This window comes from Solea senegalensis, linkage group LG7 (assembly GCF_019176455.1).
Source record: "Solea senegalensis isolate Sse05_10M linkage group LG7, IFAPA_SoseM_1, whole genome shotgun sequence".
In the NCBI taxonomy this organism is placed as follows: Eukaryota; Metazoa; Chordata; class Actinopteri; order Pleuronectiformes; family Soleidae; genus Solea; species Solea senegalensis.
Genome location: NC_058027.1, coordinates 25,468,686 through 25,484,937, shown reverse-complemented (window position 1 = coordinate 25,484,937; position 16,252 = coordinate 25,468,686). Strand labels below are relative to the sequence as shown.

The 16,252-nt window shown below is 39.7% G+C and overlaps 1 protein-coding gene across 7 annotated transcripts in view; it reads right to left on the bottom strand.

Moving 5' to 3' along the window:
- lmo7b (LIM domain 7b) overlaps positions 1–8,322 on the bottom strand; it is a 36,500-nt gene extending 28,178 nt beyond the window's left edge. For 6 of the 7 annotated variants that reach the window (XM_044030257.1, XM_044030261.1, XM_044030259.1 and 3 more), the window contains exons 1-3: positions 7,916–8,227; positions 1,881–1,951; positions 1,459–1,528 (exon numbers count right to left, since the gene is read on the bottom strand). In XM_044030257.1, coding sequence (XP_043886192.1) covers positions 1,459–1,528; positions 1,881–1,951; positions 7,916–7,984 — 210 coding nt within the window. In that variant the 5' untranslated portion in view covers positions 7,985–8,227. The other variant, XM_044030258.1, reaches the window with a different exon arrangement.
- Positions 8,323–16,252: the final 7,930 nt, after the last annotated feature.

Here is a 16,252-nt window from a genome sequence, read left to right as displayed (position 1 = left end):
TTTACCTATCTCTACTGGGAGCTGAACAGTATAATTTCGCGAGGTGGCTGCTGCCGATCTAACACCCTCTCCTTATATTAACTCATGCCAGTCCTTTGATTAAAATACAAATAATGATCTTATTTACCATTTGTAGAGGTATCCTATACAACAGCAATGTTTATTGACAGTATTGATTATTTGTATTGCCTTTATTGTTGTTTTATTATCCAATTAGGCAACTAATCATTTCAATAATCATCAACAAGTCGGCTATCAAAAAAGTCGTGAAATAGCGTTTAAAAACCACAAAAAGGTCACAAATGTTCTCACTGACCCTGAAATCAACAGAGCAGGCAGCAGATATCATCACCTTTAAGATAAAGTCTGCAGTGGAGAAATGTTTCCTACTGTTCCTTTGTCGTTCTCCACTAGAGCAGACTTTCTCTCTCTATCTCTGACTGTTGCCGACATGCTAAAATTAACCAAGTAGTGTCAATATTTATTAAAAAAATAAAACAGACATTGGGACACTTCTATACGTGAACGTGTTTGTGCATGAACACAGTCCAACGCTGGGTGTAAACACGGCGTCTCATGTCGATATTTTGGGAGAAGCTGGCAACCCTGCTTATGCAATGTTTTCAAACTGGTTATTGCAGCAACCAGAACTTCTTGTACATATTTTACAACACGTCACGTACAAAATTGACGGAGTCTGATTTAATGCCGAGTAAAAGCCAGTTTCCTTAAAAAAAAAAAAACAATCAGCACTTTTTAAGTGAGCAGCTTGCCGAGAGTTCCCCCCATCTGCCGCATCAGATCTCTAATGACGCCGCCACCCAGGGAGCAGCAATCAAAGTCTAACCTTTCAAACCACTTCAAACGGCATGTTCATACACGCGTCAATATACTGTAGAGACCCATGTTACATGTCAGTAGTCATGTAGAGAAAGGAAAAAACATTTAGTGTTGGCAGTCAAGTTAAACATGCAAAATAAACGGTAAGGAATTCTGAGCCGACAAAGTAATTCTCTGTGGCGTGTGCATCTCACACCCACCACTGGTGAGCTCTGTCCATTTATTCATTGCTGCCCCCCAATAGGTTGAAATAGATTTTTCTCTGCTCTTGCTTTGGGCAATGTCTGCAATTATACTTGTATGAAGGCATGGGAACACAGCCCAAAGGAAGAAAATATAAATTTGCATTTGAATTTAGGCCCAATAATAATAATAATAATAATAATAATAATAATGACAAAAACAACAATAATAATAATGATGATAAAAAAAAGGTGGATTGTGGCAGTGAAATGCAGTTTCAGGATCACAACACTGTCTCTCGGCGGCTTTGACAGGAAACCACAAGGTGCATTCAAACTTCCTGGCTAACATGTGTCATATTGTCTTACACAGTGCTTATCCTCATTTCACAGACAGACAGACAGAGGTAAAAAACTGTTCATATTAAAAACTCACCAGGCCAGCGATGGGTGTAGAAAGTCTATTCACTTTCTTAATGATGCCAGGTTTCAAATGGTTGATCAGACTGTAAGCCAAAACAACAAATAAACAAATAATTCAGATTTCAATCCCAATTCCACAAGGAAGGCAAAGAAAATGGAGCTGAACAACATCCTGAACGTCTTCCAATGAGAGAAATGCAACAACAGAAAATATTCATCAGCTTATAAACCACTTTAACTGCATCTTGGACAGAGAGCTTTATGGAAACTCAGATTGTCAATTACATCAAAATTTAACTCCTGGAATATGTTTTTATGGGCAAAAATATAGGGATACCAGTGAATCTCCGGAGTGCAGCTTCCCATTAAACCCGACTGTAATTTAGCCTGTATGTAGTTCTCGGGAATGAAAGTGTGACTTTGTAAATAACTCACTCGCAAAGCAGGACTCCAGTCTCTAAGGCAGCGCGAAAGTCACTGCACCCAAACAACTTTCCAGTCACCTCCTAAAAAAAAGAAGAAGAAACTGTGAAGTGAAGAAAGTATCACTTTTTTTTTAATTAACAGGTGTGTTCACAGGTTCTCTCTCTCTCTCTCCCCCCACACCTCCCATCAATATTCAGAGTTAGTCCCTCAGCTGCTTTTAGAAAGACAAAGATATAGAAAGCAACACAGTCTTTAACAGATGTAGCCGGGAAATAATTACAGCTCTTCCTATGTGGCCATGAAGGTAACAAGTAGGATGTCTAATTTCATGCAGGTTTATGGTCTGGCAGAGACTATAACTAACATTTGCATGTGGATACATCAGCAATGCAAGGGGATCCGCAGCCACTACAGCCTGTGTCGGAAGACCACTAACAAGCCGAGTTTATTTCAAACATAAAAAAAATAAAAAATGATCACAACACAAGGCAGAAACACTGACAATAAATTAAAAACCAGAAACTGCGGCGTGGCTGACACGGTATTAAAAGTAACTTTTAAAAAGATTTAAATTGACTATTTGAAGACTTGAGTTATTCTTTTAAGCACAACAATATATGGTACATGCAAACATGGTACATATTTTAACCCATACTGCAAGTTTGCCATGCTTCTGTAGTCAACGTCCAGTGTGCAACATTTAGGAGGGTTTATTTGGAGAATTGGAACATACTACCCAAGTAGTAGGGGTGGGAATCACAGGACACCCATTATCCAGCTGTAAACTCACTCTTCTTCGACGTGGTATCTTCCAGCCAAATTTCCCCTCATTCATTTGAGCAGTGACGCCCAGTGAGTGAAACTGACAGGGACTGTTTACTTTAGAGCGCCTTCATTTGTTAATTAAAATATCGACATTTGCCCTGGCGTATCGTTTAGCGTGCTGCACGAGGACAGACGGCGATTTATCACCAAACTGATATTGTGACCCACCCCAATAAGTAGGTTTGTTGTGTTCATTTAATACATTTAGAATATGTACTTTGGGAAATAGCCTAGCTACATGGAGGCCACCATTTTGCACAGCTATGACTCAACAGGAGTCACAAAATAAGGACAAACTAGCCTGAGAGTGTGTTTCATGATTTCAAGGCAAAGTTTACTACACCAATAAAGCGCAAAATCCTTTGTGGTATGTGAGGGCCACTGTAGTTCCCTAGTGTTCTAGGGAAAGGGAGGTACAGTATAAGCATATACCGTGTTTCCATCATTGTACAGTCTGGTTTGGAACAGTAAAGCCCTCAGTCCAGCTTGCGTTCCAACTGAGAACAGTACCATCACTTGGAAGGGGATACGTAGCGCGACATTGTGCCGTCACGCAATACACAACAATGGATGACATCCACCGGCTCCTTTTAGTGTCCGTTTGTCTCAACGAGACGTGAAACTTTGTATGAGAATAGACTGCAGCCGCCCAATCCGCTGACTGTAGTGGGTAGAGCCACTCTAGCTCCACCCTGACCATATCGTACCATTTTACTCTGGTACCCCAAGGGTCGGGAAGGGTACCAAAAATGGAACGGTTAGGGTTGGTTGTTCTGTACTATTCCAAATGGAAACACAAAAAGATATGTAGCGTTTTAACCGAACCGTTCCACTCAGTGTAAACACAATATTTGCCAACTATTGCACAAAAAGCCGCCATTCACAACACTAATGCTTGATAAAAGCAACAAACATATTTTAGACAATCATCTCCTCAAACCATCAACAAATGTTTTGATCAAAACAAAGATTCTATGTGTAAGCAATGAGGCCAGAGGGCTTTGTAATGAGGACACAGCAATGGGGCTATTGAGGTTCAGCTTCATAACCAACCATGGGCCCCAAAAGACTATTCCTCTCACTAATTAGTCCCCACAGGAATCCACACAATCACAATTCATCGCCGCCGGATGGAGCTGGGCATGGAGCAGACGCTTCTCAAAAGGAACAGGGCAAACAAAGCAAAGCCAGTTCAACAACATAACAAAAAACGGTGATCGAAGTTTGTGTGTGTTCCACAGCACCAATCTTTAATTGGGTAATCTCAAACAGTTTCCATGTAGAAACCACAGATTCAGTGGATTACATCCAAGTATGACTTACAAACTCCTCCACACAACATGTTCAACACGGTTTCTCAAACCTAATATGGTCAAACATGACAAGAGATGCAACGATTAGATTTTTGATGACTAAGCAATTTGTTGTGTTTACATTATTTTTAAAAGATTACATCTTTTCTCTGACACTCTTTAGATCACATTGTGTGCAGACAGCCCATAATTTAGACTTTAAAGGCATCATCTTGGGTTTCAAGAAACTATAACTGTTTTAATTCCTCGTTAAAAAAACAGACAAAATGATTAACTGAGGAATTGTTAAAGCGGCAGTGTGTAACTTCTGGTGTTTCGGTTGTCGTTATTCTGCCTCTATTTGGTCTCAATGAGCAGAAGTGATGTCACGTTTTTGTGTGCTATTTCTATCTGAAAACAGCGTCTATCAAGCAAAACTATCAGTCTTGACTGAGGGAGCGATTGTGTGTATGCAGCAGCAGCGCACAAGCGGTCGGGACAAGCACCATTTATGCCATCAAACATTGTTTTTTTTTTAAAGCAGGAGAATTCACTACTAGGGCTGAAACAATAGCTCAATTACTACATTAACCGTCAACTATTGTGACAATCTATTAATCGGATTGAGTGTTTTTAAGGAATTAAACAAGTTTTCAGATTTTTCAGCCTCTTAAATGTGGATATTTTCCAGTTTCTTTCCACCATATAACAAAGAAATCATCAAAACAGAATAGTTGGTCAAGTAATGGACAAAACAGGACATTTGAGAACACTGACATTTTATGTACGATTACTCGATTGATTGAGAAAATAATTGTTAGATTAAATTGATTAAGAAAATAATCGTTAGCTGCAGCTCTACCGGCGACGTGACCCTAGCACGGAAGAAGTACGGAGAGATTCATGTGGAGCTGTGAGGCTTTATCAGGATTGTGCAAACTCATTTGTGTCAAACAGTTTGAATCCAATGGATATTTGTTTATAGGTTAAGTCAAGTGTACAAGTTATACACTGCAGCTTTAAAATAAAAGGAAAAAATTGCACTAAATACAATGGTGTTGGAGGACTGTTGTGAAGCAGAGGAACACCTCTTCTCTTCACAAAATTAAATGGCCTCTTTGCACAATCCATTTTTATTTCTGCCGGAGACCAGCGGCCGCTGAGCGGACATTTATATGCAATTGCTGCTGATACTGTGCTAATGATAAACACCAACATTCGCAGGACACTTTAATGTATGAAGGCTTATTATACTCCAATCTGTAACGCCGAATATTAGTGCCAACACATTCCAAGTTTATGACACCATTTAGAATTTCCTTAAAATCGTACACAAACACACACACACACACACACACAATCATTCACTGGTGCAGAAAACTAGATGGGTAAAAATTGGCAAGGGCAAACTGCCAAGTGAGCGCTGTACACAATTCTCACAATGATCCACTCAGACACAATTGACAGTAATGGTCCCATTAAGACTTGGTCAACATTCGGTGCCAATGGTCTACAAGTTGTATTCATTTGTTATGATTGAAGGATTATAGTTTTCTACACAGCCTGGACAGGAGCACTGAAATACGAGAGAATGTGCTGTTATAAAAACCACATCCTCAACAGTGTGAGCCTGGCAGGAAAAAAACCTGCCGATATGTCACGTGACCAAGTAAACATGTGCCAAGAGAGGTAGTGCTGTGGTACAGAGCGAGCCAAATACACAGTTACTCATATCTTTTGCTTTCTCCCATCAACATTGCCTAATTATCTGCCTCCGAGGTTTCTGTGGACACATCTGTCCTCTGTGATCATATCACATGTGTATGGCACTCATGCAAGTGTTCACACCTGGCATTAAAATGACCACATTAAAATCTGATTCTCTTTTCTTCCTCACCTCCTTTAATCAAATACACACCAACATCACGTCCGTTCACGTGAACAACAAAGGTGATTTTTAGCGGGTGCGACTGTGGAGATGTGTCTGATATCAACGTAATTGTGTGTGTGTGTGTGTTGTGGCTGCTTTTACACTGCATGATGTATATGAACCAATTCTGATCTAATCCTCTCATGATTTGGCACAAATTCAGGGGGAAAAAAAGGCAGATGAATTCAGATAGTCAAGTCGTTTTCAAGACAAATTGTATTTAGAAATAATATATGAATATTAAATATATATTATATATGATATAAATCAGATGTGTGTATTTGTGTCTCCGTCATTTAAGAGGACAAATAAGATATTTCCCTGTCAATGCAACCTTTAACCAAGCCCACCCAACCAGTTGTCTTCCCCAAGTGTTAACCGATGTAAATGCATTTTTCAGATAATGGGTCACTTTTAAAAGACACCAGCTATGTTTACATGGACAGTAAGTAATCAGAAGTATTACTTATTTGAAGCCTGATGGGAATAAACTTGTGTCATGAAAACATGCCAATCCGAAAACTCAGATATAGCCTATTCGGAAACAAATTTCCTTCCGAACGTTTACATAAACAGCCGATTTGATCATGACTTCCTGGTTTGGTGCAATTACACGTCTGATCCATGTCAACGCGACATATTTCCATTGTGTTTGTATTGTATTTTAGTTCTAAAAAAAAAAAAAGAATAATAGCAGACAGCGAGGGGGACGACTGGACACGTGCAGCATTTGTTTACTGCAGAAGTGAAGCTGCTGCTTCGACTTCTGGGGAATTAGACTATACGAGCTGGTGAATAAGCCCTGTGAGTCATGCAGGGAAATCTATTTTTTCTGAATAATTAGATAGCAGACGCCCCTTACCTGAGGCTGGTCAATATATCATCCCCAAATAAATTTCCAAAAAATTCTTAAGGCTTTTTACTCAAAATCTATCAAATAACATAGATAAAATGAACATTTAATTATGAACACATTTTGCTCTTGGCACGATTTATATTACAAATGTGGTCACAATATTTTGTCATCTTTGAAAAAGTGGGCGGAACGGTGTCTGTGAAGGTTCCTCAGTATCAGCCGAGTCATTAAAGATGAGCATCAGCTCTCAAACATGATGAATGTTTGAGAACTTATCCCCAAACCTTACAGTTGTTTATTTTTTTGGTCCACAAACCAGAGAAATTCAATTTATTATCATAGACAATGGGCACTCACCATTTGTTGGAGCAAGAAGTTGAATATGATGGAACAGTAGGGCTGTACAATTTGGAGAAAATATCAAATGGTAATTCTTTTGACTTTTATTATGGTTTGATTTTCACACGTGGGCCAAAAAGAAAAGTTAAATCCTCAAAGTTAAAAGCTCAATGTTATGTTATGTTGAAACAGCCTCAGAAAACAGAAAAGGTACCTCGGAATGTCATGTTTTTAAACCAAGGGAGTGGAAATCTGAATATTTTTCGGATACGAACGCTATATTAGTCATTTTTGCACACACACAAATGTGTGATAGTGAATTTGACCTCTGCATTTAACCCATTAGTAGCATTTAACTAGTTAAAAAGACTTTTATTTTTTAAATGAATCATTGGAAAGGAAATGTGACCATGAGGTTAAAGGTCACATTTTGTATGTATTTTTACAGCACTGTTGCAATGTAAATAAGGGTTTAATGATTATTATTTATTTAAAAACCTTGTTGTTGTGGCCCTTCGCTTGCCTTATTATGTCAGTGTGGACTTCAGGATAACAAAACCATACTTAAATGTCCTTAAGTGTCTTGCCTTGTCCACAAACCAAAAGAAATCACTTGATTAAGCATTCTCAACATAGTTGACAATTCATTTAAACACGATTAATCGTTGCAGCCCTAAATTGTTCAGCACCAAAGGGCAGATTTGCAGGTGTTTGAAGAAAAAAAACACAACAAACAGGCCAACAAAGATGATTAAACACACAGAGAGAGAGAAAGGGAGAGTAGAAATAAAAGTTATCAAACCTGAATCCAGCGTTGAGCCTCGGTGAAAGCGTCTGCACAGCTGACACTGGTCTGCTGGCGCCACTCCATCTTTATCCTCTCAACAACAAGCCAAACTGTGGTGGAAGGACAGTGAACGTCAACGCGCTGTTAATCTAATTAATTATGGCGAACAGCTGTAGGTCAGCTCACCGTGAGCCAAACACGACGACAAACAAGTGTCAACAAACACAACAACACGTGTAATTTACTTTAGAAAACATTAATACAAGTGTTTTCTACACAATTGGCTGCGGAGGAAGCGTGTTCAGCTACCGTGTGTGTGTGTGTGTGTGTGTGTGGACTCACCGGTCTCCTCCACTGATTGTCAACGGTTGTGTGTGTGTGCGTGTGTGCGCGCGCGCGCTTCAGCCGCAAACTTCTTCTTCTCCAGCATCACTTCCGCTCATTTGGTTCAAGTGCAACAGAGAAATGTTTCCTCCCACTTTGAAGCTTCAAGTGAAGTTCTTCATAATGAAGTGCGAGAGTAACCCCGACCCCCTGCTGGACCATTGAGGAATTACAGCTGCAGTTGGTCAAGCGGTGACTGAGGTGGATAGAGCACTGAAATGTTCTACTCAAGTAAAAGTACCTCTATGTTGATAAAGTTTTACTTAAGTACAAGTACAATTACTGGGATTAAAGTGTACTCAAGTTAAAGTAAATAAAAAGTAGCTTGTCACCTGTCCTCATTGTTCACCGTAGCTGACGCTGCACGGCCTATTTACACCACTGTGTTTTGTCGTTGATGATGATAATGGTGTCACTTCAAGAGATCTATATTTTCTCAGGTGGTACTTGGTATAAAAACTTTGAGAGCCTCTATTTTACACAATAGGAGAAAATGAGTGAATGCCAAAATGAGCATGTTATGTTGCTAAATTAAATCTAATTATTATAACCAAGATGAAAGCATTACCTGTAGATGTTTTTGTTTTTTTTGTGTAAGAAAGTACAGACAAGTGCCAAAACAAATCAACATAAACAAAACATTTAATTAAATTAGAACAGTCAGACATGTGTTTGTTTATTTGTATAATTTACAGTATGAGAAAGAAAATACAATAAAATGCCAGAAGCAATTTGTTCCATGTGGCGCCCAAAACACATTAAAATAAAAAGGATTGGATTCAGTTCAGCTCAATTCAAGTCAATAAAAGAAAATGTAAGAAATACATGAATAAAAAAAAAATCATCTAAAAAAAGTGTTTAAACATTCAACAATTCACACAATAATGCGTTGTGTTGTTTTATGAAGAACAAGGACGTCAGATGACCGCAGTCGTACACTCCAATCACTGCCAATCTCACCTTTAAATAGCAAAACACACTGGTGCCCTTAGTGACTCACCTTAGTGAGAGTTATGCGGTTAACAGTCAGTCAAACGGACATTCCCTTAACCTATTGTTGTTTGTCTTATATTCAGTGGTCCTTTACTAACTTAAGTTCCTCTCCTCTGGTTGTTTATTCCTCTGATTTGACCCAGGAGCTTCCACTGCGGTGTTTGAATTATAAATAACGTATTAACCTCAGGCTGCCGGGGCATTAACATTGCAAATATGTGAAATTACAGGCCCAAGAAAAGAGATATGTAAAATAATCCACTTCTGTTTCTGCTCCATTTTTTTCCCTCCCCTTCTTTGTTCTTCCTGTTAAAGACATCAGCAGCACATGCAGAAATGTGATGACGCGTTTCAAGGGCAGGTCCTCACACTCCCGTGCCTTTGATACTCCAGAGATGAAGGATGACAATTTCATTTTCGCGACATGAAACGCATACATTTTCTTGCACATTTGAAAGGAAAGTGTAATGATAATCAGGTGGGTTTAAACGCCGTCGCCGTGTATTACGACACGTGTTTAGTCCAATCCAATTTCCTGTGAAATGCCCAAAGGAGGTGCACTGTGGGTGATACAAGGGGGCTGTGATGGAATCACAGAATTTTAAAGTAAAATGAGGCGCAGAGGCGTAGGACATGGCAGCACATCTAATGAGATGCCCATTAAAAACACAAAGGAATTGTGGGAATCAATAATCCTCACACGTCATCTGCTCATTCGCCAAATGAGGCAAATTAAAAGATAATTTCCTGCGCTATTATGACTCCGGCAGAACAAAGGGCCATTGTAATTTTCTTCATTCAGTCCTTAATTCTCTGGTTCTCCTCTGAAAGTAACAAACAATAATGAGTGTCAGCAGTGTTGAAAACATTTTTTATCCAGCCAGTTAACGCGGCGTGTACAAAACATCTTTAAATCCACACACACACACACCAATGTGGGGGGCCAATGAGTGTCCAGTGTGGTCATGTGGGGACCCATCATGTGAAAAACAGTTAAACTATGTGGGATCACAATATTCCATCATGATAACGCAATAACGATACATAGAAAATCATATTATGTGCAAATACCAGTCTTGTATAAAGTACCTAAAAGGGATACTTACAAGTATCTTACCAGAAAAAGCTTTTTTTATAATATTACTTAAGTAAAATCCTTTAAGTATATGACATTTACTGTACTTAGTGTCAAAAGTAATTATCTGCTATAAAATGTAAAGTCAAAGTATTAAAAAAAAGTCAGGGGTTGGTTGCCGTTGGGTTCAATTCCTGAATCTGGTAGTCTATATTTGTCCTTGAGCAAGACACTTAACCCCATGTTGCAATGTAGTGTAAAGGAGCTCATCTAGGCAAGAAATGTGTGCCATATGAATACAGACCATAATACCTGTAAGAGAGAATTAGCAGCTCACATTCTTAAGCATAAACCTAACAACTCATAATATCGTTCTTGTACAAAATCCTCCCCAAGGTCGAGATCTGTGTATGTACTGTATGCATGTATATCATCGGTATGTCTCTATAGTGTACTACAGTGAAGTATGTATATGTGTGTTATTATGTGTATTATGTGTTATTGTAATTTCTTTTTAACGTCTGTTTAGATGAATGTATGTGTGTTAATGAATAAGTGTATGTATGTCTGTTTATTTGTACGCGTGTAAGTACGTGTACATTTAAGTGTATATCTATGTGTGAGGGTGATGCATGAGACATTTTTTTGCATTGTCAACACCAGCTTTCATCAAAAACCGAAAAAGAATACGTTGATGAAATGAAACAGAATTCACTGTGGCGTCAAAGCGCAAAGAAAAGATTCTGTTCACTGTCTGTGGTGCTTGATAATTATGTAGTAGCAGTTAATCCCTGACATCCTCTGACTGTGTGTGTGTGTGTGTGTGTGTGTGTGTGTGTGAGAGAGAGAGAGACACCACGACTCCAGCGCCCTGCCGCTCCATGGAAACGGCGCTCCGCAGTCTCTGCACATGCAAAGCTAATTGATCCTAATTGATCTCGAAACTGAAGAGTGGCGCACTTGAGGAAACAGACTGATACTCATCATCTTTATTACAGAAATGAGGCTCGCTGCACACACACACACACACACACTGATCCACGACTGATTAGAGCAGGAATATGATTAGTCCCAAGTATAAACAACTCATACTCCACAATCATACAAACAATATTAGCATGGATGCAGATAGATAGATAGATAGATAGATAGATAGATAGACAACTTTAAGGTAACTGACTGACAGATAATTGATAGATAATTTTAAGCTAATAGATAGATAGTACAGTATATGTGGTAATTTTCACACTGTCAGAGCTGAAGAAACTACATTTTGCAGTAGCCAGAGATGACCAGTAGGTGCTGCTGTAACTGTTGTTACTGTGTAGTGGACAGAGACGACGACTGCCCTTCACAAAAGCAGCCGTTTCCCATATTCTCCTGCCCCACCCCACCCGAAAAAACAATTACCCTTCCCTCGGTTGCTGATGATTCAGTCCAGTGTGAAGCTGCTCAGTTTCCAGTTACATCCACTATCATTGCACGATTATCAGCAGCAACATCAACAGCTCATCTGCTCTCCATTATTTTCCAGATAGAATTAGAAACGAAAGCCCAAAATAAACCCTCTTCACATTGCAAAAAGAGACAAACTCTGTGTCTGACGTTTGCAAAGTCTTAACATACTCATAGCATAAGTTCCATCTTAGCAATTTAGATTTAGATCTAATCAATACATACGGGGTTTTTTTCAGCATTAATACTACGTTATGTTCACATTTAACTTTAAAATGCCATGAACAAGTTTTTGTGACATTAAAACTGACGCCCTCATGGGAAAAAAAAACGCAGCTCGCTCAAGTGTCCTCATGAGTCACAAGCCATGGTTTTGAATGGAGGCCAGATGAGGTCATGCTATATGTGCGGGGGCTCAGCTGCTTCTTGCATCACATTGACAAACAAGGCGTTCAAAGACACAGCACTTTAAAGATGGGACGAACATCACACGCTACAAAACGCAACCTGAACTTGCTTCATTAAACGATAGTGTGTGCAGGTCCACAGGGGCCTCAAACTCCAATGACCTGGGGGCCAATGAGCTAGTAGACTGCACAGGAGGGGAGTGGGTGGGACAAGTGAAAAAAAAGTCCAACAATTTGAGAAAAGTCAACAGCTCAGTAGTGGTGGGGTGATCTGAGTAATTACACACTGGCATTCCATTTTGATAGCTCAATGCAAACCATTTCATAATAAAATAGTTCATATAAATTACAAATCAAAGATTTAATCATCAATAATAACGTGCTGACAATTGTAAGCAAAACACTAGACAAACTTTTATATAATTCAATGCTGAATTTAATATTAATGTAATGAATGTATTAATGTAATGGTGGGTCACATGGAATTGACAAGGGGGCCCACATGTGGCCCATGGCCCGTGGGTTTGAGACCTTTGATATAGAGAAATTCTCCATATGAAATTCAGTCTCCAGGGCCCCCGGCTGCCTTTGGCCCCAGGTCGCACTATGGAGGCGTACTAGTAGTGCCTGCCCTTTTCATTTTCGCCCCCATCTCTGTCAAATGTCCGTGCAATGTCACTGTAAAAAAATTATTAAATATATCACTACCACTTTTATAAATCCTGCTTTAAGCAATAAAACAATAGAAAATCATCCCTTTGCCTTTGCCAATACAATACGTTATTAAGTGTGAAACTGCAGCAAGTAAAGAACAATAAATGTAATATGACCAACTGTAAATGTTATTCCCCCCATATATGTATATATATGTGTATATATGTATATGTATATATATATGTATATATATATACATATATATATATATATATATATATACACATATATATACATATAGCATAAAGTGTCTGCATTAGTGATACATTAAGGTCATTAGCTGGAGGGTTTGCCTCCAGTGCCCCTCAGTGAACGGCATAAAAGACATAACTATGGTCATTGTTTACAAGACAATGACCAAGAAATATGCTTAGTGGATGGAAAAAAAAAAAAAGCATATTCATTCTTTTCTGCTCGTACATTCTTATTTATTGTCTCTAATTAAATTACGCACAGGACACAAATGAGCATATGCACTCGTACTCACCATGCACTCTCAGAGAGCAATCCACAGTAAACAGTTTAATCTCATTATACCCGATCATTAGCGAGGATAGAACATATCCTAAATATGAGACAGTATAAATGCGTCCGGCATAAAGTGGACTAAAAAAAACCCCAAACATAATTGACCAAACTTGAGTGACAAAGCCAATATTCAGATTACCAGACTGAAGATGATTCAGATCTCATTACTTTTTGTTTTTTTCATTAGCGTGACTCATATGTGACTTTTTCAGGGCTCTGTTGACACATGAAGTTATCTGTAGCCGTGTGATATTTAAATCCGTGTGGCTTTTTGCCTGTGCTAATGTGTCATGGACCTGCATCGGCAGCAACGGCAAAGTGAATGTGACGTCAACAGACCGCCGGGCCACGGATTGGTCAGCGAGTGTCGTCACCGGAAGAGTCATGAGCGCGACGCCCGACACAGGAATCATACCAAAAGATACCAAATCAAAGGCGACATTAGTGGAGAAGTTACAAAAGCGGAGATTTAGGGTGTCCTGACAGCTGAGATTGGCACAATGTCCACCCACCACCCTCATGTGGAGGATAAAGCGGTAGAAGATGAGTTATTTTAAGGCTACCAACTAAAAACCAAACATGTTGGGTTTAAGTGATCAGAATATCTGCCAATAAACCCTCCAAACCTGACTTGTTAACAAGCGCTTGAACTTGTAAACACTCCCTTCGCAACTCTCCCCACAGCTCTTCACTCTCGCTGCTGTGTCCTCCGTCTTCTTTATTGGTTTATGCATCTGGTTTATGATGAAGACGGAGCCTTTTCTTCTTCATTTGTGTTTGTGAGCTTCCGTTTCACAACATGATCTTTGCCATGTATATAAAATGTTTCATTCACCATTTTGCACCCTGGTGAAGATCTTCAAGGTGGAAACCAAGGTTGGTATTTTATTGTCCTGAAGGTAACCATGTTTGAAAAACCTCCATGCATGTATTATTCTGAGGCAACAAACACTAACAAATTACCATTTTATTTAACGTGATTACAGACTTATAGAAACACACCTATGGGTCGTATATTTCATTTTGGAGATTACCAGCGCGGCTGGTATTTTCAATCTAAAAAGGAAAAATGTCTTTTCTTTGACAAGGCAAGGTAACCTTACTTCTAGAGAACACTTTGTTTCCAAGAAAAGGGAATGTTCTGTACAGTGAATAAGAGACATAAAGTAAGTGTATGCATAAAACAGCGTGACACACAGTGGCACAGCTCTATTAGCTACAGTTTAGGTAAACTTCTTCACCTCCACCGCTCTCCTCTCTCTCTAGTGCCTGGTGTGTATTGTCCCCGCCAAGGTCTGAAACATTATCACAACAGGATGTGGGCTGGGATAACACTGAGAGTGCTTCCTCTGCAGTGTCAGCCACCTGGGAGATTCTTCAATTATCACTGCATTTAAATGTAACTTCTGAGTCTGAGCTGTGCTGCAACTCAAAGGAACCAAGGAGCGAGAACAACCTGGGCTTTGGGCTTGTGAGGAACAGCTAAATCGATCTTCTTTTGTCTTTCTGATCGCCTTAAAGTGGATTTTTACAGATACGTATGGAACTGTTCTCCCAGCATAAAAATAATATTATCAACTGCAGACGACTCCAATCAGTGGAGCATCTGCTATGTATTTTGCCGTCCAAGGGCCTCGCTGCTAATCACGGCACCACAATTATTTTAGGATAGTTTGGATGTTTCACTGCGTGGGCAAAGTTTCCATGTGGAAAAAAAAAGAAGAAAAAGCTGACTACAGCCTTCATTCGCTGAAGCTGCGGATCCAAAGCTGTCATATGAGAGTCCTCATGACAAAAAGTAAACGTTTACCGCCGTGATGATAAAATATATATCTCACTTTTATACACACACATTTGAATCAGGTGGAGAAGATTAATAGAGTTACAGTATAAGGGAACAGCATTTATTTTGCGGAGAACAGCGTGAACTCGGCCACGTCATCCTCCTTAACCTTTCTGCGGCCTGTGAAACCGTCTCCCACGCCATCCTCCTCCAATCACCTCGGCCTCTCTGGTTCAGCACTCTCCTGGTTTAGGTCTTACTTAACTAATCGAAAACAGTTTGGAGTGCCCCAAGGCTCTGTGCTTGGGCCCCTCCTCTTCTTCATCAACTCCATACTGCCTCTTGGCCTCATCTTCCACTTCTACAGCGACAGCACCTATTCCTAGCACAAAACCCTCCAACCTGCCCTCCCCTCCCAATCACTTGTCAACTGCCAGCATGAGATTAAAAGCTGGATGTCATCCAGCTCTGAGGGAATGTATCTGTTATCTTCACCGGGGTTTTGCTGCTGCTGCGTGTTTACAACATGTCACCAACCAGGAACAGGTAGCTTCACACAAGTTGTCTTTTGTCCCTTTACTTTAAAGAAAAGCTGTCCAATTGTATTTCAGAGTAAAAAAAAACAAAATGCTGTTATGCTGTTACATTTCAGCAAAATGTAAACCAAGTGAACTGAGACAGCTTCAACCGGCAGCACTTTAGCTGAAAACACCAAGAAGTGCCTACGTTTCAGAAACGGATTGTACGTCTAAAATAAACCTGGGGGTTCAGGGGGATTTCACAATTGCATTTTTTAACACAGTCACAATTTTTAGCTTCTCACAAACATGATTGTTTGAGAGCATAAGCGCCGCGTGCTCCGCCAACAGCGCTCCCCTAAACGACTGCTTGACTACACGCCAGCGTGCGCCAATTTGCTGGCGTCGCTTCCAAATTTCACGGATGCAGTCTGGACAAGTAACGTCGCAATGAAAGACAGAGGAGCGACACATAACTTGCTGAACTAGTGCAGA